Source organism: Gopherus flavomarginatus, chromosome 2, assembly GCF_025201925.1.
Source record: "Gopherus flavomarginatus isolate rGopFla2 chromosome 2, rGopFla2.mat.asm, whole genome shotgun sequence".
NCBI lineage: Eukaryota > Metazoa > Chordata > Testudines > Testudinidae > Gopherus > Gopherus flavomarginatus.
The window spans coordinates 61,987,145-62,015,123 of record NC_066618.1 but is presented as its reverse complement, the minus strand read 5'-3'; the positions used below and the strand labels follow the sequence as shown (position 1 = coordinate 62,015,123).

At 45.4% G+C, this 27,979-nt stretch overlaps 1 protein-coding gene across 1 annotated transcript in view; it reads left to right on the top strand.

The window, feature by feature from the left end:
* Positions 1-1,634: 1,634 nt before the first annotated feature.
* Positions 1,635-27,979, top strand: part of CDCA7L (cell division cycle associated 7 like) — a 31,407-nt gene continuing 5,062 nt past the window's right edge. The window contains exons 1-6 of the mRNA XM_050938677.1: positions 1,635-1,762; positions 12,005-12,145; positions 22,287-22,421; positions 22,993-23,349; positions 26,113-26,187; positions 27,233-27,421. Of these exons, the coding sequence (XP_050794634.1) occupies positions 1,739-1,762; positions 12,005-12,145; positions 22,287-22,421; positions 22,993-23,349; positions 26,113-26,187; positions 27,233-27,421 (921 nt within the window). The 5' untranslated portion in view covers positions 1,635-1,738. The remainder of the gene's footprint in view (positions 1,763-12,004; positions 12,146-22,286; positions 22,422-22,992; positions 23,350-26,112; positions 26,188-27,232; positions 27,422-27,979) is intronic.

Sequence of the window (27,979 nt, the reverse complement as noted above, 5' to 3'; positions counted from 1 at the left end):
ATAACATCCTGACTCATAGTACACCCTTTTGCAGCCTCAGAGGCATAGCTGAGATCTCTCTTGGCAATGTAAAGCCAGCATAACTGGAGCAGTACTCCCTCACAGGTGTGCTGGAGAATGCTGTGCTGTGGTGATGCAACATATTGGCCCCACAGGGCCCTTACCAGTGACAAAAGTTAAAACAGCTGAGGCTGAAGGAGGGATCAGGGGACTAGTAATATGGCTCTAAGACCTACCATTCTCCTGACGTCCTTGCTTGTGGGGCTTAAATTTCCTTACTTGAAAAGATGGGAGGCTTCACAGTCTTATTTTATCACAAGTCTCATAATATTTGGTGTTTTTCTTAAAGTCTCAGCTGCTGCAGTCACAAATCTTGGCTTTCATTCAAAAAAACAAAAAACACCAAACCCCTAGCTCTTATTGCAGAGAAAAGTTTGAAAATGTGAAACCTACAAACTAAAAAACCAGAAAGCACCAGTACAGATCAATTACAAATACCCATGATTTTTATGTCAAGCATGATTTTGGGGATTGATTCATCATGAATTCTGAACACTTTGAAGACTGGAAGAACATCGCATCACCACAGATAAGGGGTTAATAAATGGCTGTGGGACTGACACACAGCCCCTTCAGGGATGGAGGGGTGACCACCAGCATAGTGAGCAGCAGGTTGGGGAGAAATGGCATGCCTAAGGAACTCACTGTGGCACACATTACCATATCATCACAGTGCCTGCACAATTTTTAATGGATTGATCTTTGCAACACCCCTGTGAAGTAGGGAAAGGCTATTGCCTATTACCCCAATTTTACAGAGAGACTGTGACCAGGCCTACCCTGCAAACTTTCCCCAGCATAAGCTAGGTTGGTCTGAGGGATTTGACTGATTTGTGGCCCACATAGCTATGCCGCTGGAGGACCCTAGTGCAGAAAGTTATACCAGCAAACTGTGCTTTTCCCAGTATCCCTTATTTCACACAGGGTCTGGGTGGGGAAAGATGAGAGACTTAAATCACCTGTATTAGCAACGGTGCAGAGTATTCCTGCTACAAACTGCAACCTCGCTAGCCGTGCATTGCTAGTATAGCTATGCAAAACGCTCCTGGTGTAGACCTGGCCAGCGCTGGGAAGGGAAGGTGGTTGTCCCAACTATCTGCCTCGCTAGCGGGCCACGGGAGCAAAGCCCTCTGCCTGGAGAAGCCTCCCTGCAGCCTGGTCCCCTCCAGCCCAGCCGATGGGGTGCGTGCTGGTCTCCAGTACAGTGGCAGTGCTGCAATGCACGGCAGCGGGGCCCCAGTGTCTAGACGCTTCCCAGGTGGAGGGCAGGGCTTGTAATCCCTCTCGCGGAGTACCAGGCTGCTGGCCAAAGCCTAACGTGGCCCTTCTGCGCCGGGGAACCCAAAGTGTGGCGCGCAGGGCGGGAAGGTGCCGCAGCGCTGAAGGGGTAACGCGGGGCTCTCACTCTGTAGGGCCTGTCCCTCCTCCCCGCAACCAGCGGGGGCCCCAGCCGGCCCCCCGGGAGCGGGGCTACGAGCAGAGCTCGGGGGCGGGCCCAGCGCAGCCCGCGCGTCGCCCCCGGGCGGAGCAGGCGGCGGAGGCTGCAGCTGGGCCCCGCGCCCGCCCTGCCCCCGCACGTCCGGGGGAAGCCGCGCTCTGCGGCCCAACGTCGGCGGCGCAGCAGCTTCTGGGCTGGGGCGGCGCGGCGCGTCCCGGGCACGGGGGGGAGCGCAGCAGGATGGCAGCGGTGACCCAGTGCAAGGTGAGGCGGCCCCGGGCGCGCCTAGAGCCCCCCCCCCCCCGGCCGGCCCGCAGCGCGCCGGCTCCGCAGGGAGCGGGCCTGGGGCAGCTGGGCGCCAAGTGCCGCCCGTGCGGGGGCGCCCTCGCCAGCTGCGCGCATCTGCCCAGGGAGCGGGAGGCGCCGGTGGCGGGGCATTGTAGCGCCTCTTGCCCCGCGGAGTCGGACCCCCCCCCCGCACCCATTCCGCAGCGGCAGCCCGTGGTTGTTCTCCACCACGTGGAGCGTGTCCTGCCAAGGGAGCTCGCTCGGCAGCCTCTGCAGGGCGTCTCACCCAGCGCTGGGACTAGACCCAGCCGCCGCCGCCTCCTCGCTCTGCTTTCGTCCCTGTCCTCCTCCCGACCCCTCTGCGCATTGCCAAGGGGGAGCCCTTGGTGTTCCGATGAATGGGGAGGGGGCTGGGTTGGGGGAGGGGGTCATTGCTCTGTTGGCCTGGCTTTGCTGGCAGACTTGGTCCCTGTATTGTTTACAAGTCTGCCTAGCCCTCAGGTTGGCTCTTAAAAGGCAGTTGATTAACCCTGGTTCTCACAAAGAAGTTCTCAGTTTCAAATAATGAATCAGTTGCTTGGTGTTGCTGGGAGGTGTTTCCCAGTGTCTTTGTGGGGCTGCTTTTCCTCCGGCGGTTCTCTACACATTTGACGTGCCAGGTTTGGCTTCCCTTTTTATATATTTTTCACTAGTTTAGTGTGAATCTATTTCTTACATCTTAGATTTGGAATAAAACTTGGGGACGTGATTATGTGCATTTGGAAACATCAACAATCAGACTAACTGGCAGGGGGCTGGCAACACGAGGCCCTCGTTTCTTCCTGTTGCATGATAAACAGGGACAGAGTGTTAAAATTCAAAACCCAGGTTGTGAAGCTATATTTAAGTGGACACTACTGCGTTTTAAAAAATTAAAAACTTCCCTCACTTGTGATGCTGTGATCTTATATTATAAAACTAAACACTGAAAATAGAATTAATTTGTTGTGGTATTTGTCAAAGCTGAGTGCAAAATACCATTAGGAAAAATAAAGTAATGTTACCGTTATTTGTAGTTAGTTTTTGTATGCTGTCTTTGTTCTCGAGTACTCAAGGAAATTAATACAAAAATTGTGTTTTAAAAACATATCTTAATATTAGATTTTATATTTTTTAACCAAACTTAAAATATTTGGCCTAACCTATTAGTGAGTTTATTTTTATTGTTTTTTAAAGGTCCATCTTTTAAAAAAAAAAAAAGTCTGGGGCAGTTTGACTTGCATACATTTCAGTAGTGATAGTTTTTTTTGCTTCTGTCCTCTTCTTATTTTTATTTAAAATGTTAGTTTAGACCCCAGTCCGATAAATACATATGTGAGTAACATCAAGTATGTCTGTAAATGTTTACAAGATTGGGGCCTTTGGGGTTTAGTTTTACATGTGTGAGTAGTCTTAAACTTCACATGTAAAGAGTAGTTAAAGGGCCACTCAGGCACATAAAGTTACTTGTGAAAGTGTTCACTGGATCAGGCTTAATACATGGTGACTTTCCAAGAATGTACCAGTGTATCATAATTTCACTGAGGGAAGATTCATGAATCTATTAAGCTTAAGGAAAAGCAGCTTTACATTGTGGGCAGTTGAACACAAACTAGAGCACTTATTAACCTTTCAGAAGCAGAAAGATGTTAAATTAGTACATGGTCTTCCATACAAATACATTAGGAACCTGACATCTGTTCCTCGCTCAGCCCCATCAACTTTTAACTGATCCCCAGCGTCTCTCCTATCTGAAAGTGTGGATAACAATGTTAAGGAGTGTTGCAAGGCTATTGGTGCTTGTAAAGTTCTTTGAGATCCTTTGACTGAAGGCAGTTTATGGAAGTGCAAAGTATTAATGCCTGATACTACAAGGAGATGGCATTATTGCCCTCAGTCATGTTCTTACTCAAGGGACAATAGATATAAATAAATATAACATTAGTTTGTTTTTTTAAGGGGGAGTGGAGGAGGAGAAAATGACAATCTTTTCTAATCTTCCTCTTGTTTATTGTGGCACTTTGGGGTTGTTGGTGTTTTTTTTTTTGACAGGGCAAGAGGGACTGCACTACTACTTCTTCCTTATTTCTCTGGAGCTCTATCAGTGGATTTGTTTCCTGCTGAGCCACATGGAGCCAGTGCCTTCAGGAGTTCAGATGTATTTCAGGCTTCCTTGTCACGCTGAATCATTATTTAGTCCAGGGATCGGCAACTTTTCAGAAGTGGCGTGCCGAGTCTTCATTTATTCACTCTAATTTAAGGTTTTGTGTGCCAGTAATAGACGTTAACATTTTTAAAAGGTCTCTTTCTGTAAGTCTATAATATATAACTAAATTATTGTTGTAAGTAAAGTAAATAAGGTTTTTAAAATGTTTTAAGAAGCCTCATTTAAAATTAAATTAAAATGCAGACACCCTGCCTCTTCTCCCCCCCACCCCAACCGGTGGCCAGGACCTGGGCAGTGTGAGTGCTACTGAAAATCGGCTTGTGTGCTGCCTTTGACACGCATGCCATAGATTGCTTACCCCTGATTTAGTCTATCGACTATGTGAGCTCCTTAAAAAACACAGTGAGGGTCAAAGGTTATAAACACAAACTAGTTCGGTGAGATAGTTATGTGACCCCATTTTAGCGAATCGCTAGCCAACTATTCTGAGTCACAAGACCTGCTTTGTTTGTTTATATTGTTTGGTAACCCAAAGGCCTAATTTAAACATACACACTCTACAGATACGGCTATACAAGTGAACCCCAGTTTTACAGATGTCTTTGGAGGCATCCAAAGCTTTCTTGAAAATGGAGTTTTATAAAAACGTGTCAGTTTTTATAGAAATTTAATCCTCAGGACCAAATATACATTTCAGGTATCACAAAGATTCATTTATTTGGAGTTTGTAAAATTGACATTGACTTACAGAATTCAGTGACTCCAGGCAGGTGGACTCAGTTGCCCGCCTGTAGCTCCATTGAAGTCCATGATTCCACAGTGCCAACTAGCATAATTGAGGTCTATTTGTCTCTATACTGTGTTTGACTACTAAGTAAACTACTTAGTGGTTCAATGGTACTGTGCAAGTCTGCTGTCTGGAAAGCCGGGATTCAGAAGTAGATTAGAGCCCTCAGATGAGAGGATGCTGCTTTTGTTTTAGGCAAAATTAAATCAGAAATGACCAGCTTCTGAGTGTGTATCAGTGAAAAATTAGGTATTGTGAAGAAGAGCTGATAGGAGAAATGGGAAACAAGTTGATGTATGGTCACACTATCTATACTGTTCTCGTATTCATGATGTTAGCAGTCTTTTAGGAAAGCATCTTTATGGATTGCAGGTTCACACTATCTATAAAAAGGCAATTGTTCAATCTTATTCCTGTGACTTACAATGTGTAGGTAGACTGCTGTGCCCATGCTGAGCCCCATTAACTTCTGGAGGGCTCCATGTAGGTGCAGCAGTCTGCCCACATTCTAAATTGCAGGATTAGGCTTTAGTTCCTGATAATAAAGGCTGGTTGGTTGTAATGATAAACAATGGGGAAAGTTATGGCTTCGTGATGATGGAAAATGCTTTTTGTAGGTCTGGGGTTAAAGAAAGAGTCATACCACACAATGTTGTAAATAAATTGCTTGTCATCAAACTTCATGAGAAGTCAAATACTCCTTATTTTAAAATAAAATAACTTAACTCAATTTACTTACTAATTAAAAACCACTTAGAAACCCATACTCCAGTCTAGATATATAGAGAGCCAAATTTGCTAAAAATTAATGGAAGAGTCGTCTTCAATAATAGGTTGGCAATAAAGATTATAGCTTTTCATGAAAAATCCAAAAATTCACAATACACCACGGTGGCGGTAACCTATCTTCCTCTAGGGGTGGTATTTAAGTATTCCAAAAGTCTTAATGTTGTGTGATCTCTCAGGTATACCTGCTTTTTTCATCACCTTTTTCTCCACTTCTCCCAAAGCACTTTCATGCATTCTTCCATGACACTTCTTGTGCCTGGAATACTCCATCCCCAAATGCTTTCATAAAACCCCTTCAGCTACAACCAACTTATACTATGCTTCTGAAGAGAAACTGTGAACAGATACCAGTTTGTTAAATGGTCAAGGACTTCTGATATCTTCCTTCTGATATCTGTATCTTTTTTTTTAAACTAACTTATGTACTTGTTTACATAGCTAATGTGAATGTGTGTAATCATGTGATTCCTATCATTGTCACTCTCCTTCTCTTTCCTCATCTTCCTTCCAATTTTTTTTATCACTCCTTGTTATTACAGTATGTCTTAAATTAGGTCCTGATTCTACAATCATATTCATCTTTATGGATCTGATTGTAGGAGCAAGCCTTGGAATGTAAATAGCACATGGCAAGGAATTCTCTTGCTGTAGTTTTGTTCAGTACCTAGCCCAATGGGGCTATGATCCTGACTGGGGCCGTTGTGTTACTGTAATACAAACAACTATTGTAAGCCTTGAAGTAGGTCTGTGCTCAGAAGTTACACTGTGAAAATCTGTTTTTGGTGCAGCTTCTGCTTGGAATGGGTCAAATGCTGATGGCTTTGCTCGTGCAGTTAGGCCTGTTGACGTGCATAGGGTTGTTGCAAATAAGGACTTGTCTACATGCACAGCTGTACCAATTTAAAGTGTGTTTTTTAACCTGATTTAGTTAAATTGGTGCAAAAGGATGTGTGGATACACATTTTGGTCTAAACCAAGCTTATTTTGAGTTAACTAAAGTTGATTAAGAAGCAATTTTGGCTAATTTCATTTTAGCTTAATTCTTAAACTGAAATAGGAGTGTTCACACACAAGTTTGCTGAGGTTTAATTAATGATTTAATTGAACCATGTGTGTAGACAAGACCTAATATTAGCAGTCTTCAGTCCCATGTGTCTTTCCAGTTGTATCTGTTTAGTTAAAAGGGACATTATTTTTAAAGAAATGAGTTAAAAGTCGTTTCAGCTCTCTAGTCTCCCATCCAGTTTTTATGGCTTTATAAGCATATTTTTCTGTTTTTTTATTTTTAATTCCTGTTGCGTGAAAGACCTATGCAAATAACAGGGGAGACCTAGTGCCTGTACTGTAAACAGGGAAATTGACTATTCACACTGTAAGAGAGATAAGGTAGGTGAGGTAATATTTTTTTATCGTACCGACTTCTGTTGGTGGAATAAGGTCATGAAGAAGAGCTCTGTGTAGCTCAACTACTTGGTGAAAGGTGCAAAAGCAGTTGGTCCAGTAAAAGATATTACCTCACCTACCTTGTCTCTCTCATGTCCTGAGGCTAAAATGACCACAGCAAAACTATTCACAATATAAACAAACTGCAAAAATAGAGAAAATGAACTTTCATTCAGTTACACCATAGTCATCTTATATATTACTTCTGTTATTGAAAAGGATGCTAACAGTGAGAATGACAATAGTAATGGAGGTGATAATGATTGGTTGAACAGTGTTGTAGGGTAAACTTGTGCATATAATGGCAATACTTGATAGTGCAGTGGAAATGTTTATTATCTTTCAGATTTGTATCCACTGGAGCTCAGAGAGCAACAAACATATATTGTGGGTGTCCCTTTAAATAGTCCCTATTCCTCCTAGCTGGCAAAACCACAGAGCTGCAGAACAGTGAACTGTATTCTGTTCTGCCCTTTGCATCAACAAAGCTGCCTGCTAAATTCTGATTCCAGAATCTCTACTGCTGCTTCTGTCATCTAAAACAGAAATCACACCACCTGGTTATTTTTCTCTCTAACAATTCGGATGGAATTTGTACTGCTAGCAGTAAGGAAAAATCTTGTTTTGACTTGTAGAAGGAGAAAATATTATACACATTCTCCATCACTCACATATTGAATACCAAGATGTCACTTAAACTTTGTATTTTCTTATTGTGTTGAAATAGTAACATCTGTTTTAAGCTAGTTTTTGTGTGTATCGTTCTCTGCCTTTGGTTACAATGGGAGCAGAATTGTCAATTTGCTTAGTCAAATAAGTCAGATTCCCTGAATTACACCAATGCAACACCATCAATTTCACTGTCTCTATCTGGTATCTAATATGAGTGCACTTAAAGTGACTCTTGTACAAAGATCTCAACATTCTTAAAAAAAGGTAGATAAGATACTTCATTATCTCAAATTTAGGGATGAGGAAACTGAGACCTAGCAAAGCATTAGGTGCCTGTGTCTTGGGATGCTTTTCAGGTGTCAGATGAAAGGCCAGGTATATTTACAGCTCAGTAAGTGTGGTTATTGTGGAAATGTTTTGATTGTATGCTCTTTGGGGCAGGGACTATCTTTTACCTTAATTTGGAAAGCACTTGGGACATTTTAGGTGCTCATGCAATATAAATATGCATCTTAAAATGTACTATTAATGGAGATGGGCTGAGGAAGTGAAGTTCAGATTTGGATTAGATTTAGGCTACTGTTCGTGTTCCAAGCCAAAATGTGCTATATTACCTGTGAAATTCCATCATTTAAAAAGTTCTGATTTGTTATAAGCTTTTCCTGGGTGTTCAACATTTTATTTTTTGTGTCACTCTAATGCTCTTGAAAGATATTTGCTCAGATCTCTGCTATATCCCTGCAAATTTAATTTCACTTTAACTGACGTGTTTTATGTTGGAATATTCAGTATAAATTCTCCTTGAGCATATTTGGAGTGTTATTTCCTTTTTTTTTTTAAATACAGTATTCCAGTGTGAAAAGTTAGAAACTCTGTGAGGTGCTTCTGTCCTGCAAGTACATTGAGTAGGCAGTTCTCGCTCAATTTTTTTAAATGTGTTTAGGGCAAACATGTTTTTGCTGTCTTTGTTTTGTTTGCCAGAATTAAAAGAATAGGATCTAACATTGTAACAACTATTTAGCTGCTTGAATGCATTTTGATTGATCCTTAACAAGAGAATGAAGTGCATGGCTGTCAAAATTTTTCACAACTAATAGAGAGTGACACACCATACAAAAGACATTGGCACAGATTCATTTTGGTGTAGCTCTGTTGCTATCAGTGCTGTGTTACATCAGGAATAAATTTGGCCTGCTGTGTGAGTTCTAGGACTATTGGAAATAAACAAGCTAAATGATGAGAAATGTACAAAGATGTTTTAGTCTGTGCATTTTGTGCCTGCAGCACCAGAGCTGTGTATGTAGTGCTTGATGCACCCGATCCAGAATGTTGTGACGTTTATAAAATTGCTGAACATGGCCTGTGTATAGTGCTTAAAAAGTCTCTCCCCCCCCCAATGTATTTATTTTTCTTATAACTTATATTTACAGCTTTTAAAAAAAAACACATGCTTTTGCAGCCTGAAACCAGCACACACCCTATAGATCTGTCCATTTCTCCAAAACCCTCATGCTTTAAGAGCTGTTTGACTCTAGTCTTGCTTTGCTCATGCTTTTCAACTCTGAGCAGGGGCATTGAGATTGAGACAGCTGTGTTTCACAGAGTATTTTCATAAAAGGAGGATAACCAGCAGTTGATGCATTTAAAATTTTTCCTTAAAAACTAACAAAGTTTAAAATAATCTTCAGTTTCATCGAGTTCACCAATCCACTGTTTCCATCCCTTCCCTTCTCCAGCCCCAAATCATCTGCTCTCCCTTTAGAAATAGTGATATTTTCTTTTTGCTTTCACTTTGGGTTTTTGATACAGTTGGAGCACAGAGTTTTAAAAAAACAGTTATGCATTGTGTGTAGACTGCATAATAGTAAATTGCTGATGAACTGAACAGAATCTCTTAAAGGAGATGGACAGGAAAATGACAGCTCTTGGTGCCAGGAATAGAACTTTTATGATGCACTAGCAGGGTGTCCTATGCAGACTCATTGACTATGTCCACCTTATATAAATCATGCCTTCTTTGCTTCTATTAAATTAAACCATTTAGCTGGAATGGAGACTCCTGAACATTTTAATGAGACTCTTGAAAATCAAAGGGAGGGGGTCACAAACTGAAAGTCTCTTTTGAAGTTCTGCAGCAAGTTACTTTAATCAGAGCCCCTCAGTATCAGAGAGATCAAAAAAAAGGTCCTCTACTGGGAAGGTATGTTTTTTTTCCCTTTGTTCATAATCAGTAATTACACCCCCATAATGGCTCCTCTGGTGCAGATGCAGAAGTAATAGACGACGAAGAAATTAGTTAGGCATACAGTAATCGCAGCAGTGGCTAGCTCAGCTGTACAATAGCACAAGAACTAATGCAGTTGTTCCTGGAAGCAATTTATTCATAGCAACAAGGCTCACAGCTCCTTGTATGTTTTTCCATTAAGTCATTAAAATGTATAATGCTCCATTTTTAACCCTTCTCTGTTGAGTGAAGAATGACATTTCTCCACAACGAAGGAGTGGGATTCTGGCTGCCCATATTTGGGGACTGGGGAGAATTCCAGAACTCTGGTATGGGTAGTGCAGCTCCAGCTGAAGTGCATTAGTGAATTAGCTGAGTGATTGAGCTGCTTTCTGTCTGCTAGCTTGGGCCAGTTGTTTAGTGACTGATTCTGATCTTAAACCAGTGTAAGTCAGGACTGAATCTGTTTACATCTGTGGAGATTTTCTGGCAAAAAAAAAGTATGAGATTAAAATTAGCATGTAGATGTTCTTGTATTATTACACACTTGCCAAGTAGAAGTTGTCCAGTAACGTGATTGATTCTTCCCACCCCCCACCTCCAATGTTTGGAAAATGGCAATTACCATTTGGAAAAACTTTGCTCTTGGCAAAGATGAAAGATTGAGAAAATCTGTGTCATCTTGGGTTATTTAGAAACTTCTTATTTTTGTCTGCTAATGGAGATATGCAGAATGCCATGTGTCTATCTGAGCTCACTTAGGGAGCATTCTCTCTGTAATATAAAACCTTGTGAACTCTGTTTGAAGATCACATCCTTATCATCAAACAGCTCTGGATCTCTCTCCTGCATTCTTGTGCTTTCATCAGTTTCACTGGAACTTGCATGTGGGGAACGAGTTCAGAATATGCAAGAGAGATCCATACAATGAATAAGAGAAGTTTGCCTGAAGTGTACACATTGCTCTGAGGATGAACTCCCTGGTCACTGGTGAGCAGTTTGGGCACTTGAGTAGACACTGTTTAGCTAAGCATATCTTTCCTAAAGCATTCTGTCGTTCAAGTAATGCTAAGCTTGAATCAGTGTATAAATTTGTATTCTGAAGCACTCTAGGGTAAGCACAATGCAGAGCACCTTCTGTCCCACTTTGTACAGTTGGGGATATTCATTCAGTCAGGCAATATGCAAAAGCTCTAAATGGTATCGGCTTGAGAGCTGCCTTAAGACCTCCTTTACCATCTCTGACCTGCCACCGTTATTTAGGCTTATCTAGAATGTTAGACTGTGATGTCACAAAAGGGAAGCTCTGGGTGCTGGTGGCAGAACTTCCTTAGCCTTTGGGCTGTGCCCCTGGAATTCGCTCCTTGTGTGAAAGTATGTTTAAACACAAACCTGATCATTTTAAGAAGACGTGGAAGATGTCTTTGTCCAGAGCTTCCCAACTGCTTAACTCATGGGCTCCTAGCTGACAAAGCTCTGGGCAGCATGCGTTTGGTTTGTCTTATTGAATGGCCCAAAATAAGCCTTGTGTGGTGATTAGTATCAAATGCATATTATTAATTTTATTTTTAAAAACATTGCAAACTGTTGTTTATTATAACTCTAAATATTGTTACAAAAAGGATAAAACCCTACAATTGAAGTCTCTTTGCACAGACAGACTTTTCTGAAATGCCTGAAATCAGTGACAGTACTCATTTTTGAACAGTTTGCTGTCATTGGATTGCAGGTGGTAGTGAGTTTGAAGATATTACTTAAACCTTGATCTAAAGATCAATATGGCATATTTCTGTGATTAGAATCAGTAGCCTCAATCCTGCAAACACTTTCATGTATTGTGCTTATCTTTACTCCCATGAGCTGTCCCACTGAGTGAAGTTAAGCACATGCAGAAGTGTTGGTAGGACTGGGGCCCATATTTATACATTATACACAGCATCCTGTGGCATTTGGCTTATTGAGATACAGTTCTGCTTCACATATTCTATATAATATATATTTGTATGTGAATAAGAGACTGACAAATGAACAAGAGGCTGCTATTCCCATTAGAGCTTTTAGTAGATTATTATTGCAATGAGTGACTTTATCTTCCATCCCATTTTTAATTGAAAACAGATACCCAAGGAAGTGGCTGACATTTTTAATTCCCCCAGCGATGACGAGGATTTTCTTGGTTTTGGAGATGATGCTCCCATGCAAACCTTGTCATCAGAAGACAGCTCTGATAGTTTTGATTCATTGGAGTCAGCAAAAAAGGTAGGAACATTTTATCATAAACCCTAGTGTATTAGTTTGGAACCGTAAAACTTCTTTGAATTTGTTTCAGGGCAGCGCTTACCTTAACTATTGGCAGAAGTGGAAATCTATAATCCTTTTATTAGAACCAAAAAACCACTCGCCTTTAATTTCTTTTAATTTGTAATGATCTTTTAAAAAGGGTCTTATATGAATGAAATCCATTCTCCTTTCTGTATTAGGGGGGAGAGCCTAGAGTGAGTTTGGTATTCTTAACTTGCCCACATAGCATGTAGGCAAGAATAATGGCCATTCAGTGATAGCCTATGCTAGAGAATGCGTTACAGCTCAGTAAAATGTGTTGTTATGAATCACTTGCATGTCTGCAGTACTGAAGTGGGATTCCACTGGAACCTCACTATGACAGGTTGGATCACAGAAACCCCCTTGGGAACTGCCATCTGATGTGCCAAGACTACTTCTCCTGCTTTCCTGCCTTGACAGCTCAGGACTCCAGCACCCTGTCTTCTTGAGCCAGATACACCAGTTTACTCCAACACATACCCAAGGTCTAAACCACGTGCCCCAAAGCTGCAGACTTAACCGGAAAGCAGCTAACAGAAGTATTCCTGTCTTTAGCACTCAGATGCCCAACTCCCAGTGGGGTATAAACCCCAAATAAATCTGTTTTACCCTGTATAAAGCTTACATATACTCTGGGTTAATTAATAAGTAAACAGTGATTTTATTAAATACAGAAAGTAGGATTTAAGTGTTTCCAAGTAGTGACAGAGAGTGAATTACCAAGTAAAATAAAATAAAACATGCAAATCTAAGTCTAATACAGTAATAAAACTGAGTACAGATAAAGTCTTAGCCTGAGAGATGTTTTAATAAGTTTCTTTCATAGACTGGATGCCTTCCTAGTCTGGGCACAGTCCTTTCCCCTGGTACAGCCCTTGTTCCAGCTCAGGTGGTAGCTAGGGGATTCCTCATGATGGCTGCCTCATTTGTTCTGTTCCACCCATTTATATATCTTTTGCATAAGGCAGGAATCCTTTGTCCCTCTCTGGGTTCCCACCCCCTCCTTCTCAATGGAAAAGCACCAGGTTAAAGATGGATTCCAGTTCAGGTGACATGATCACATGTCACTGTAAGACTTCATTGCTCACTTGCCAGCACACACGTGTACAGGAAAACTTACAGGTAAAACAGAGCCATCTGCAGTCAATTGTCCTGGTTGATGGGAGCCATCAAGATTCCAAACCACCATTAATGGCCCAGACTTTGCACAATTACAATAGGCCCTTGGAGTTGTATTTCATATTTCTAGTTTCAGATACAAGAGTGGTACATTTATACAAATAGGATGACCACACTCAGTAGATATAAGCTTTGTATATTCAAACTCATTAGCATATTTTCATAAAATCACATAGAGAGCAACATCACAGTCACTGTTTGAGTTGGCAGCTGGAAGTACTGGAGGGGGAAAGTGTGAGGAGAAGGACACTGGGAAGAGCAGGGAGCAAAGAGGAGAAACTGAAAGCGAAGTTTACTGGGCTTGACCGCCATGAACTTACATCTGGTTTTTAATGATACGGGGCAAGGCTAGCGAAGAGATTCAAGAAAGGGATGGCATAGCACGCTGCAAGGAAAAAGTTGGCTTTTGTGGTGTTTTGGATAGACTGCAGGGGGAAGATGTGAGTAAAAGAGACAGAGTAATCACAAAGATGACTCTTGCTTGGACAAAGGTTTCAGTAGTGATGTTAATTATGAAAAAGCAGATTTTAATTATATTGAAGGGGAAGAAGCAACAGTACTGGGATGTTATGGATAAGAGGTAAGCTGGAAATTTCCCTAGGGAAGAATTATCCTATAAAGAGCAAAAGGGTGGGAAGGGAAGAAAAGTTCTTCTTCGAGTGATTGCTCACATCCATTCCAGTTAGGTGTGCGCGCCGCGCGTGCACGTTCGTCGGAAACTTTTTACCCTAGCAACTCCAGTGGGCCGGCAGGTTGCCCCCTGGAGTGGCGCCGCCATGGCGCCCAATATATATCCCTGCCGGCCCACCCGCTCCTCAGTTCCTTCTTACCGCCGTGTCGGTCGTTGGAACTGTGGAGCGCGGCATAGCTGTCCTCCACGTCCCTAGCTCTCCTTGTTTTTCTATCGTTATCTCTATTGTAGTTGTTAACTAGACTGTTAAGTTAGATAGTAGTAGTTAAGTGTTAAGTAGTTGTAAATAGTTTTTCGCCGGGGGCTTAGCCCTTCCCGGCACCCGGCACCGGGCTCATGCCTGGTTCGCCGGGCTTCAAGCAGTGTGCGGCCTGCAAGAAGCCTATGCCCACCAGCGACCCCCACGACGCGTGCCTGAAGTGCCTGGGGGAATCGCATAGATCCGACAAGTGCCGCATCTGCAAGGCTTTTAAGCCAAGGACTAAGAAGGAGAGGGATCAAAGGCTCCGGACTCTCCTCATGGAGGCGGCACTTGACCCGGCGGCTTCGCAGGCCGTGATCTCGGCGCCGGCACCGGATCGCACCGGCACCGAGAAGACTCCCCGGCACCGACCTTCTCCGGCACCGGGGACAGAGCCTAGGCCGTCGAAGTCCATTACTCCGGCCAGGCACACCCGAGTGGAGCGCCCGGCCTCAGCATCGGCCGCGGCGCCGCCGGCACCGTCGACTCCGGGCCCGGCGGGTCCGTCGAGTCCGGTGCCGCCAAGCTCCCCCATGACATCTGGGGTCGAGATAGTGGTGCCATCTACACCAGAGACCTTCGCCTCGGCACGGGACCTCATAGCCATGACCGAGCCCACTCAGCTACCACCCCCGGTACCTCCGGTGCGGGTCGTGTCCAGAGGCAAGCCGATGATGTCGGCACCGTCCCGGGACTCTCGTTCTCGCTCCAGGTCCCGACGTCACGGTCGCTCCAGATCCCGCCGCCGCTCGCAGTCCCGGCACCGCTCCCCTCAGCGGTACCGGTCGCACTCGCGGCGCCGGTCGACACCGAGACGATCGCGGTCAGACTCCAGCCGTCGTTACCGGCACCGCGAGTCCAGGAGCCGATCCAGACGTTCGCCGCACCGGTCGACCTCCCGGCGCCGAGCTGGTGGCAGGTCCCGGTCCCGGTCGACCTCCCGGTACCGAACCGGTGGCAGGTCCCGATCCCGGCACCGAAGCGGCGCCCGGTACCGATCCGGATCCCGGCACCGTGGCAGAACTCGGTCCCGCTCCCGGCACCGTTACGACTCCCGGCACCGGTCCCCGGCACCGAGACGATCGCCCGTGCCGGCCCGCGCGGACCCTTACCATCCAGGGTCCGCCCCGCCATGGCCCTCTAGGCAGCCGTCCGTGTCTTCGCTGGCGGACAGTGGGTACGCGCTGGGCACCGACCGGCAGGCGGCGCTGTTCAGCGAGCCTCCACAGCAGGACCCAGCCCCACAGCAATGGGGTTTCTGGACACCCTGGGCATATCATCAGGCCCAGGGCCCCCAACAGCTCCCTGCTAGGCCGGCGACTGCGGAGCGCAGGGCACCTGAGGCCTCGTTGTCTCGCCCCCCTCCCTCCCCGGATGGGGAGGAAGGATCCAAGCACCAGGACTCCACTTTGGCTCCTGAGGCAGAGGCGAGGGCCGAGGGAGACCCCCCTTTAGACACCCTCTTGCCGGGGGTCTCCTCATCTTCTTCCCCTGATGAAGCGGTGGCTGGGACCTCCTCCAACAGCCCCCCCCCCGCTGGACCTCAGGGCGCACCAGGACCTCCTCCGGCGAGTAGCCCAAAACCTGAGTCTACAAGCCGAGGAGGTCTCGGAGGTAGAGGACCCTATTGTCACCATCCTCTCGGCAGACGCTCCCACCAGGGTCGCCCTGCCGTTCATACGGACCATCCAGGCCAACGCCAACACCATCTGGCAGTCTCCGGCCTCCATTCCTCCCACTGCGAAGGGCGTCGAGAGGAAGTACATGGCTCCTTCTAAGGGCTACGAGTACCTCCACGTACACCCGACTCCGTGTTCCCTGGTGGTCCAATCCGTCAATGATAAAGAGCGTCATGGTCAGGAGGCTCCAGCCCCCAAATCCAGGGAGGCCAGGCGGATGGATCTCCTCGGCCGTAAGGTGTACTCGGCTGGGGCGCTGCAACTCAGGGTCTCCAACCAACAGGCCCTGTTAAGCAGATACGCCTTTAACTCCTGGGTGGCAGCAGACAAATTCAAGGAGCTGTTGCCACAAGATGCTCGTCAGGAGTTTGCGGCCATCTTAGAGGAAGGCAAGAAGGTCGCACGCACGTCCTTGCAAGCCTCTCTGGACGCTGCGGATTCGGCTGCCCGTACCCTCGCGTCGGGTGTAACAATGCGTCGCCTCTCCTGGCTGCAGGTTTCCGGCCTTCCGCCGGAGCTCCAGCACACAATACAGGACCTTCCTTTTGAAGGCCAAGGGCTGTTCTCGGACAAGACAGACCCTAGACTCAAGAGTCTAAAAGACAACCGAGTCATCATGAGGTCACTGGGGATGCACACTCCAGTGACGCAACGCAGACCCTTCCGGCCGCAGCAACAGCAACAACAGCGCAGGCCGTATCTCCAGTTCCGCCAGCGGCAGGACCTTAACAGGCGCCGCGGCAGGAACGGAAGGCGCAGGCACTCGGGGAACCAAGGGGGCCAAAACCAAGGCTCCTCTAAGCCCCCGCCTGGTCCCAAGCCTTCATTTTGAAGGTGCGCCCGAGGGCGCAGTAACAGTTTCCCCATTGGATCCTTTCCCCCCGTTTTCCAACCGCCTTTCTTTTTTCCTCCCGGCGTGGTCCCTAATAACATCAGACCGCTGGGTCTTACGCACGGTGCAGTCGGGATACCGCCTGCAGTTTGTTTCATTTCCTCCTCCCCGCCCCCCTTCCTCGTCCCTCTTCAGGGACCCCTCTCACGAGCAATTCCTTCGGCAGGAGGTGCAGACGCTCCTCGGCAAAGGAGCTATAGAGGCGGTGCCGGAGAACGAGAAAGGCAAGGGGTTTTATTCCCGCTACTTTCTGATCCCCAAGGCCAAGGGAGGCCTCAGGCCCATCCTCGACCTGCGAGAGCTCAACAAGTACCTGGTGAAGTTGAAGTTCCGCATGGTTTCCTTGGGGACCATTATCCCATCCCTGGATCCGGGAGACTGGTACGCCGCCCTCGACATGCAGGACGCGTATTTTCACATTGCTATCTGGCCACCCCACAGACGTTTCCTTCGCTTCCTTGTGGGGTCTCTGCATTACCAATTTGCAGTCCTCCCATTTGGCTTGTCCACGGCCCCGAGAGTGTTTACGAAATGCATGGCAGTTGTTGTGGCGCAGCTTCGGCGCAGTCGTATCCACGTGTTCCCGTATCTGGACGATTGGTTGATTCGAGGCACGTCGCACCAACAAGTCTGCAGCCATGTCCGTGTGATCACCGACATGTTCGCCGCTCTGGGCCTCTTGGTGAACACAGACAAGTCCACCCTGGCCCCCACACAAAGGGTGGAATTCATCGGGGCCGTCCTGGACGCCACTGTGGGCAGGGCCTTGCTGCCATTGCAGCGGTTCCAGGCCTTGTCGGCCATCGTGCAACGGCTACAGACAGCCCCCTTGACGTCAGTGAGGACGTGTCTAACCCTGTTAGGCCACATGGCGGCCTGTACTTTCATGACCAATTACGCTCGGCTCCGCATGAGGCCACTCCAGCTGTGGCTCATCGGTCATTACAGGCCGACAAGACAGCCACTAGATATGTTAATCACGATCCCCCAGGGGGTCTTAGATTCTCTCGACTGGTGGCTGGACCAGTCAGTGTTGTGTGCGGGTCTCCCCTTCCACCCATCTCAGCCCTCGGTGTCCCTAACAACAGATGCCTCAGATCTCGGCTGGGGGGCCCACGCAGGGACCCTGAGGATGCAGGGCCTGTGGTCCCAGGAGGAGGTGCGGCTACACATCAACATGCGGGAGTTGAGAGCGGTCCGTCTTGCTTGTCAAACGTTCTGTCATCAGCTCCAGGGTCGTTGTGTCGCGGTGTTCACCGACAACACGACGACCATGTATTATATCAACAAGCAGGGCGGCACCAGATCCTCCTCCCTGTGCCACGAGGCGATACGACTCTGGGACTTTTGTGTAGCCCACTCCATTCACCTCATGGCTTCCTTCCTCCCCGGAGTACGGAACACGCTGGCGGATCGATTGAGCAGATCCTTCCTGTCACACGAGTGGTCCCTCCGCCCAGACGTCGCCCTCTCCATCTTCCGGAGGTGGGGTTATCCCCGGGTGGACCTCTTCGCGTCCAAAGGGAACAGGAAGTGCCAAGCGTTCTGCTCCTTTCAGGGCAGGGAGCCCGGGTCGATAGCGGATGCCTTCCTCATCCAGTGGTCGACCCACCTGTACTATGCGTTTCCCCCATTCCCGTTGGTCCACAGGGTCCTTCTGAAGGTGCGCAGGGACAGGGCTCACGTGATCATGGTAGCCCCGGCATGGCCCAGACAGCACTGGTACCCCATGCTGCTGGACCTGACCATAGCCGACCCAGTTCCCCTGCCCCTTCATCCGGACCTGATTACCCAGGAGCACGGGACCCTCTGTCACCCGGACCTGCAGTCGCTGCACCTAGCGGCGTGGCTCCTGCGTGGCTGACTGGCTCTGAGCTGCGCTGTTCCACGCCGGTGAGGGAGGTGCTCTTGGGCAGCAGGAAGCCGTCCACAAGAGCGACATATTTGGCCAAATGGAAGCGCTTCTCCTTTTGGTGCGTGGAGAAAAATCTCCGCCCTATGGAAGTTTCAGTAGCCGACATCTTAGACTACATTTGGTCCCTCAAAGGGCAAGGTCTGGCCATATCGTCGTTACGAGTCCACCTAGCAGCTATCTCCACCTTTCACCCGGGTGCGGATGGTCGCTCTGTTTTTTCCCACCCGACGGTGTCTAGATTCCTTAAGGGGCTGGAACGTTTATACCCTAACGTCCGTCCCCCTGCTCCAACCTGGGATCTTAACCTGGTGTTGTCCCGGCTCATGGGGCCCCCCTTTGAGCCGTTAGCTACTTGCTCCCTGCTTTACCTCTCTTGGAAGACGGCCTTTCTAGTAGCTATCACCTCAGCTAGACGGGTGTCGGAACTCCGGGCTCTTGTGGTAGACCCCCCATATACGGTCTTCCACAAGGACAAGGTGCAGCTGAGACCGCACCCTGCTTTTCTCCCCAAGGTGGTCTCAGCCTTCCACGTCAACCAAGAGATATTCCTCCCGGTTTTTTTCCCGAAACCTCACTCCTCAGGCAGGGAGCAGCAGCTCCACTCGCTTGATGTCCGTAGGGCTCTCGCGTTCTACGTGGAGAGGACTAAGCCCTTCCGCAAATCCCCCCAGCTTTTCGTGGCAGTAGCGGACCGCATGAAAGGGCTTCCTATCTCCTCCCAGAGGTTATCCTCTTGGGTAACGTCCTGCATCAGGACCTGCTATGACTTGGCCCACGTCCCTACGGGCCGTGTGACTGCGCATTCTACCAGGGCGCAGGCGTCGTCGCTGGCTTTCCTTGCCCGTGTGCCCATCCAGGAAATCTGTCGGGCAGCGACCTGGTCATCGGTCCACACCTTTGCTTCCCACTACGCCCTGGTCCAGCAGTCTAGAGAGGATGCGGCCTTCGGATCTGCTGTGCTCCATGCCGCGACTTCTCGCTCCGACCCCACCGCCTAGGTATGGCTTGGGATTCACCTAACTGGAATGGATGTGAGCAATCACTCGAAGAAGAAAAGACGGTTACTCACCTTTGTAACTGTTGTTCTTCGAGATGTGTTGCTCACATCCATTCCACACCCGCCCTCCTTCCCCACTGTCGGAGTCGCCGGCAAGAAGGAACTGAGGAGCGGGTGGGCCGGCAGGGATATATATTGGGCGCCATGGCGGCGCCACTCCAGGGGGCGACCTGCCGGCCCACTGGAGTTGCTAGGGTAAAAAGTTTCCGACGAACGTGCACGCGCGGCGCGCACACCTAACTGGAATGGATGTGAGCAACACATCTCGAAGAACAACAGTTACAAAGGTGAGTAACCGTCTTCTCTGCAGGGTGGAATTGGGCAGGAAAGGGCAAAGAAGTTGGGGTGATCAGTAAAATTGGGTCATATTTGTGCCTTAGTAGTTCACAGGGAGTTAGATAACAAATGCTGTTATCAGTATAGAGTTTGCATGTCTCTTCCCTTGCAGAGTTTTCTGAAACTCTCTCCTGTAATCTCATTTGTGTCACTTAAACATTAGCTTAAGCCCTAGCTACGTTGCTCAGGGCTGTGAAATATTTTGCTCCCTGAGCACTGTAGTTAGGCAACCTAACCCCCAGTATAGGTGCAACTAGGTCCATGGAAGAATTTGTCTATTAATCTAGCTACCACCTCTTGAAGAGGTGTTTTAACTACATAGACGAAAAATCCCTTCTGCCAGTGCAGAAAGCACCTATGTTACAGCACTACAGCAGTGTAACTGCATTGCTGCAGGTCTGCTGCTGTAGCCCGTGTAGTGTAGACATAGCCTAGTTGCACTCGTTCTTCCTTGCTTGTTTGCTTCCTGTGTAGTAAAATTACGGTTAAGGACACCTCTGTATAGGAAATGCCACACTTTACTGTTCTTGCACATCACTGGTCCTCGTTCCCAATTTTTCAGTCACTGTAACAGAGCTAACAAACTGACTGACAGTCTTTCTAGCCAGCGCTGCAAAGTTTTATGCAAGTACAGAGTGAACACAAACTTCAGTTCTTCTCAAAGAGAAATACAGTTTCTCTTAAAGTTACTTCCCTTTTGTGTTTGCTCCTTTCTCAAGCAGCTGCACTGCAGCTATCAACAAAAGAACAAAGTAATTTTGCTCTGAGAAAACTCACTCCAATTACCCATAATAATTTGTAGGAGATGTTTTAAGTGTAAAGAAACAGTATATGCAATGATTTTTCCTCTATTCCCCTGCAAGTTTTTCCACTCATCTATTTTATCTGTTTTTCACCAGATATTTTCTCAACATAAAGAAGTGTATAATTAACGTCGGGGATGGGAGGGAATTGAAGGAGAGAATAAAGATATTTAGCCAAGTGCAGTTGTATGAGAGGTCATTTCTGTATCTTGTGTGGGAGTTAAACATCCAAGGAAAACTGGAGAAGTAAACTGTCTCAAGTGAAGGATGCTGAGTTTCAAACAGCAGGTGCTGTGCGATTGTGTGTACATCCCCTGCCCTGAGCTAGTCCTGTTTTTCAAGATAGCAATAACAACACGTTGACAGATGCTCTGAAGCTTTTCTATATTGTTTCATTTAAAATCTCCCTTCCTCATCATGGAATGTATATTATTGCTTTTTTGTTATATGTATAGTAAACCCATTGTAAAGATGGTATGCAAAGGGGAAAAATGGGCTTCAGCCCTATTTTAAGTAGATGATATGCAAGCAAGACCCAAAAGGCATTTGTTTATTTATTTATTTACTTACTTACTTTCTTTTGTGGAAAATATTTTTCTTTCCATTAGTTTTTAACATTAGAAATTTGCTTTCTGCCTAGCTTGGAAAACCCTGTGATGACTGGAGAGTTGTTAAAATGATACTGCAAGAGCAAAGAAAGAGAGTGGAAGTTGAGCAAAAGGGATTTTTAGTTAGTTTGTTTAAAACTTTTCAATTTTGTTTTCACTTACTTAACTTCAGTGATGAACTGATTTTTTGGAGAGAGGGAACCTTTGCTGATTAAGCTCCCTCTTCCACCAAAGTGTGAAAGGTAACAATATACATCTTCTGAGACTTTGCAATACCAATGAACCCAGAGAAGACTAGAGTTGATATTTCTGACGTTTTAAAAAAAATATTATTTTTTTTTAATAAAGCAAATCCTTCTCAGGTCTGCTTTATGCACCATAATGAAGCAAAAAAGACACAAACTCAATTAAAAAAAATCCTCTACAGGTCACCTTTTAAAAAAATAGCCGAACTGGAGAGTATCTATGTTCATTTGAAATAACTGATAGGGCTGAAATCCAGTGTGTCTTTTTCTTGTGACAGGTTTTGCATTTAACATTTTCACAGGAACACACCATCTGCTCAGTAACTCCTTAACATTAAGCATTTTCTGATTTGGATTGGAAAAGTTACATGAATGCTCTTTGTATGGCAAAGTGCGTCCTCCTGTTGTGATTTTCGTATGCTTGCTCAACAGGATGTTCGATTTCAATCCAAGTACCTGACTGAGGAACTGAGGAGAATTTTCACTGAAGACACTGATTCAGAAAGTGAAGTGTTTGAAGGCTTTGCTCCAAGTGACCTGGATGTAAACAATGCGAATGGAATGATGGTAAAGCTAGCATTTTCATTGTGTTCAGACACGCAATACAGACTCCTCCCTCCCCTTTCTTCTTTCTTTGTGTAATCCTCTTGTTTTCATACAGCTGGTTGAAATTTATTTTGTTATTTAATAATGTCAAATGTTTGTGCTGAAGATAAATGTTGTATTACATTAATAAAAGACAAATTTTCCTTAATATTTAATATCATAAAAGCCAGAGATGGAAAATATCTACTAGTGCATGTAATGAAGTACCATCTGCTTAAGGGAAAGAGGATTGGTTACTGTTCACAGCGGATGAAATTCACTCTTGTGCAGGGGTCCAGCACAAACTCTATGCGTTACTTAAGTCCCACATCCTTACATAATTAATGGGCATTGCACTGGTCTCTGCAAAGGGCAGAACTGCACCCACTGTGAACAGTTATTTTTTTTTTAATTGTTAGTTTAGCTAAACACAAGATGAAGTTTCCAGTTTTTCAGATTCTTATAGTAATAGTCTATGCTAATAATGAGGATAAAAAGTGGCCTGTTCCCATGTGACAGCTGTCAGTATAACATTAATTATCTCTGCTTTCAGCCAGTGAAGTCAGATTTGAGTGATGGAGAGAACAATAATTTCTCTTTACTGGGTAGTGAGGAGGAGGAGGAAGAAGAGAAGGCTTCCCCCAAGAGAAGCAGCTTTGGTCTTCGTGTGGCATTTCAGTTCCCCACAAGAAAGTCTGCCAAGAAGAAGGTGCCTGAACCAACTTTTTCCAAGCTACACTTGCAAGACAATAAACCCCCTAAAACTCTCACAAGAGAGAAAAGCAGCAAGCGATGGAAGAAACTAGAGGGCTCTGCCTCAGAGTCTGAGGAGGATGTGAAAGAGACTCATGAAGAAAGCTCTAGTGCCCTGCTTAAAAGAGCCATAAACATCAAAGAAAATAAAGCCATGGTAAGACAAAGCAGACAAAAGCCAGTACTCACTAATGGCATGTCTTCACTACAGAGTTTACTGGGTGATTGGCATCCAAGTCTAAGCACTCAGGTTAGCTCTGCCTGGTTGTGAGCAGCCACACTGCAAAGCCACACTTGAGTTACTGTGTCCATAGTGGTGCTGCACTCTTTTATATGTGTGTCACTAGGCCTTTTGGGAGGATATCCCACGGTTCTTTGTGCTACAGTAAACTGAGCCACTCCCAGTGAATTGTGGGAGTACTTGTCTGTCCTGGGCTCACTGGGAGAATTGTGGGAAGGCATTGGAGTGGTTTAGTTTGTGTTCTTACTACAAAGTGTGTGAGTTACCTGCGTGAGTGAAATCCTCAGCTGAGTTCTAGCCTATATACCCTGAGCCTTGCCGGCTAGCTTGGGTTGAAAGTACCATAAAACTCAGGGTAGAGGCTTTTATATATGGACGGGAGCAGGATTAGGGGGCAACAACTGAGTAAGAGTCCAGGTTAACTCTGTAGTGAAGACACACCTTATAACTAGATCCTATCAAAAAGCATTGCCATCCATTAACTTTAAATGATCTATTGTGTCATTATGCAACAGAGTTGCTAATTTACATTGGCTGAGAAACCTATTGCAGTTTACTAAATGGAAAAATAAGATAAAGCAATCAAGACTTTTGCATCTCTAAGTGTATGTTCACTTGTTTGAGAAGTGTAGTTTAGAGTTAACTTTCCTCTTACGCTAATGTATTGTGTGTGAGGGGTACTATTACCTTCCTGCTTTGTCATGATGCCTTTGGGTATGCAGCCCAAAGTCCCAGTGGCCTTTCCTGCTGCGATATTGTGATACAAACCCATACCTCATTTGGGTTCCCTGTTGCCCTTTCAGCTTTACTACTTCTCATGTTTCTGCTTCCCATTGGGCATGAATATTTGATTATTTTCCCCCAGGGCTACTGGCTTGTATCTTTCCAAGTAAAAGCTCATTTTATAGTTTCTTAAGCCTTGTCTACACTATGGGGGGAGATCGATCAAATTTATGAAACTTCAGCTATGTGAATAACATAGTTGAAGTCAGCGTACTTAAATCTACTTACCACGGGGCCTACGCTACGCGATGTCGACTAGAGATGCTCTCCCATCGACTCCCTTTGCGATTCTCATTCTGGTGGAGTACAGGAGTTAACAGGAGAGTGATCGCTGATCAATTTAGCGGGTCTTCACTAGACCTGCTAAATCGACCACTGATGCATCGATTGCTGCGCATCAACCCCCTGGTACATGTAGACAGGCCTTTCTCTTGTTTCTAATCTATCTAGATTCCTGTGTATAATTGTGCTGTCCTTACTGGTATTTACAGCTACTCCCAGTTCAGTATCTGTGTGAATTTCATTAACATCATCTTTATTCTCATCCAGATCACTAATGAGGGTGTTAAATGTGACAGCTGTTAGATAAGAATTAAAAACATATTAGGTCATTACTGAGAAATGTCATGCACTCTTTGTGGCCTCTTCATGCCACATGCAGTTCTGCCATGGTTGTCTCAGATGTTTGGTAGTCAAGAATCGCCACCATTTTCCCCGTTTAAGGTCTTCCCCTCTTATGAAGCTCCCTAAAGCCAGCAGCTGTTGAAGCCCAGAGTGTGAGTCCCTTCAGAGTAAGTCAGTAGTATTTCAAAATGGCCAGCCAAGATGATGTAGAGAAGACAGGCCCAGGGTCTCTTGTATAGTACAAGTACAACAGAGTATTACTGTGGCTTTGCTTAGGGTGCACTGTGCTGGTGACATCACACTTGCCGTGTGGGGGGGATACTGACCAACAGTACATTGTTTTGCAAAGGGGTGTGTTTATACTCGTACACACAAAAAGCCTGATTACTATTGGCTGGCTCCAATCTGCTGTGTGGAATGAGGCAGTGTGGCCTCACTAATAGAGAGATCAGGCTGGGTTATTGGATAAGGGAAGCTTCTGACTTTTTTCACTGGGTTCTGATAAAGAATGACTAGGAGAAAATTCTGGCCAGCCAACAAAAGTCACTGAGTCTATGGCTACAGGACAGAGCTTGCAGCCACTCTGCGCCAACGGGAAACAGATCTCCTGTTGACTTAGCTACTGCTGCTTGCTGGTGTAATAATATCAGTGGGAGGAGCTCCTGCCGAGGTAGCACTGTTGACATTGGCACTTAGGTCAGTGTAATTTACATCGCTGAGGGATCTGGTTTATTTACACCTCTGGGTGACATAACTTATACCGAAATAAGCTGTAGTGTGTACATAGCCTAAGCCCGCACTGTCAGAATAACTTAGTGTGCCAGCAATTTTGTATTAGAAAAGTATGTGCCAAGATGGCCCACAAGAAACCTCTTATAATCCCCTTGATGCAGTTACGTCCACTTTTGTTGTCAAGGGATTAGCTTTCCAATGTTAACTGCAAATTTCAGTCATTATTGGTCATGGATCCTGTAACCTCGGTATAACACACTTCTTTAGAGCCACATTTGACAGTGTTGGATGTGATTTTAGCTGCACGACTTCAGTACAAATCAATGGGAGTCATGGTGCTAAAACAAGCTGTAGAGCTTTGAACGTTTAGGGGTAGAGGTTTAAATGAAGTGTTTTAAAGAGTGGTTACTTACACTGGGATTTAATGTATTTGAAATATCTCAGAATGTGTGTGAAAACAGAGCATGGTAAGGACTGAGTAGGTTAAATATTTGCAAGTTTACAGTGAGACTTCAATAGGGTATTTTTTATTAATTTCAGCTTGCCCAGTTGTTAGCAGAACTGAATTCTATACCTGAACTGTTTCCAGTGAAAACGGCCACCTCAACTCCTTCTGTAAGTTTCAGTATTTGGTTAAATATAATATATATTGTTGCTGAACGAATGAAATGTGTCTTCTGATGAATATTTTTATCCTTTTTTTTTGGTAGTTTTATTTGTATTGACTTGATTAGTTATATATTATGTAAAAAGGCAGGGCAGGCTACCAAGATATACAGGTAAAGAAACAGCTCACATTATGCAATGTATATTAAAAAAAAAAAAAAACAGACCTAAAATTAGGCACTGCCCCATTAACTTAGAGAGGCTCATGAGACACTAGACAAATGTATTTGAGAATGATGGTTGAACGGCAAATAGGATCTTGTAGCTGGAAAGCTAAAGAGAGTGAAGAAACTACTGTTTGTTTTCAGATCCTGTCTGTTTTTTGCTAATTTTCCTTTCTGTTAAAAGTCCATGTTTCCATTAGAACTGTGATGGGAAAGCTCAGTCCTGCATAATAGCAGGATGTTTCTGTGTTCTATCTCTAGAGCATCTCTTTTTTGGCTACCAGCATAGAAATCTCTAATTCTCTGTGGTTACTGTGGGCTAATGTTAACTAATCAAGTATTCCAAGTCCACACATACGCCAGGAGGGTTGCACATGCATGTTCCTGACGTTGGGAAGTCCTTGTATAATGTTGCCCTGATAATTAAGTCATTTGTGACCCAAATTATAAAATATGTGAAAGGCTGGCTTCTTGCTGGCTGTACTTCAAATATTTATTGTGATGTATTAAACCTACTTTAAATAAATCTCTGGATTCCAGTAATATATATTCAGTATTTTTATTCTGGAAAGAACCCTGGGGATAGAGTGTTAGAATGCCCTTATCCTTATGGCAACATTCCCCACTTGTTACGTATATGATCATCTTGTAGGTATATGTTCACTTTTTCATTTCTTTTTAAAGTAACAATTAGAGTATTGTAGCAAGTTCCCCATCTCGAGGCATAGGTCTGGTAGTCCCATGCCCATATAATCTCTGGTAGTTTCCCATCCCAAACACACAACAGATGAGACAATTCTAATAGAAACGTGGTTTCTTTCCTCCTCTAGAAACAGAAGAAAACCCCAAGGAGAACATTTTCTGAAGGCCAGATAGAGCGTCGTACAAACCCAACCAGAAATGCTCGTCCACCAGAGAAATTTGCCTTGGAAAACTTCACTGTGTCTGCGGCTAAATTTGCAGAACACTTTCATAATTACAGACAACAAAATCTCCTAATAAAGAAGAGACTCAGTGGGGTATTTGCCAGTTTAGTTTGTTTACTAACCTTTGTCTTTTGGAGATGTCACTCATGCTACTTTGAGCTGGCCAGCATACAGAGTGGGGACAAATGCAGCAGAAAGCCAACTAGCATTTAGAACCTTGGTGCTGGAATTAGAAGCAGGAATAAAAAGGATCCTGGAGTCTCCCCCTTCCCCTTCCCTAGTCACCCAAGCTATTTCAGTATGTAACCTGTCCCGTTTGAATGTGTAACGAATTATGATTATGTATCAGATTAATATTTGTATTATTTAGTATTTGAAATCCAGTAGTGCCCACAGTGTGCTAGGCTGGAGGCAGGCTATGGAGTGGGGTGATAAGGAGGTGGGAGGGAATGGGAGGAGAGGTGAACAGCTTCACTCTTGGTGACAGCAGAGGAGTAGGGAGAATGTTAGAAGGGAGCAGAAATCAAGGCTGAGCTTGCTGAACTTCAATTTAAGAATTGGTAAGAACCTGTGTGGAGAGAGGAGAGGATGGAGGAGGACATTAGAAAGAATTCAGAATTTACAAATAAGGAACAAAATATTTTAGGAGCC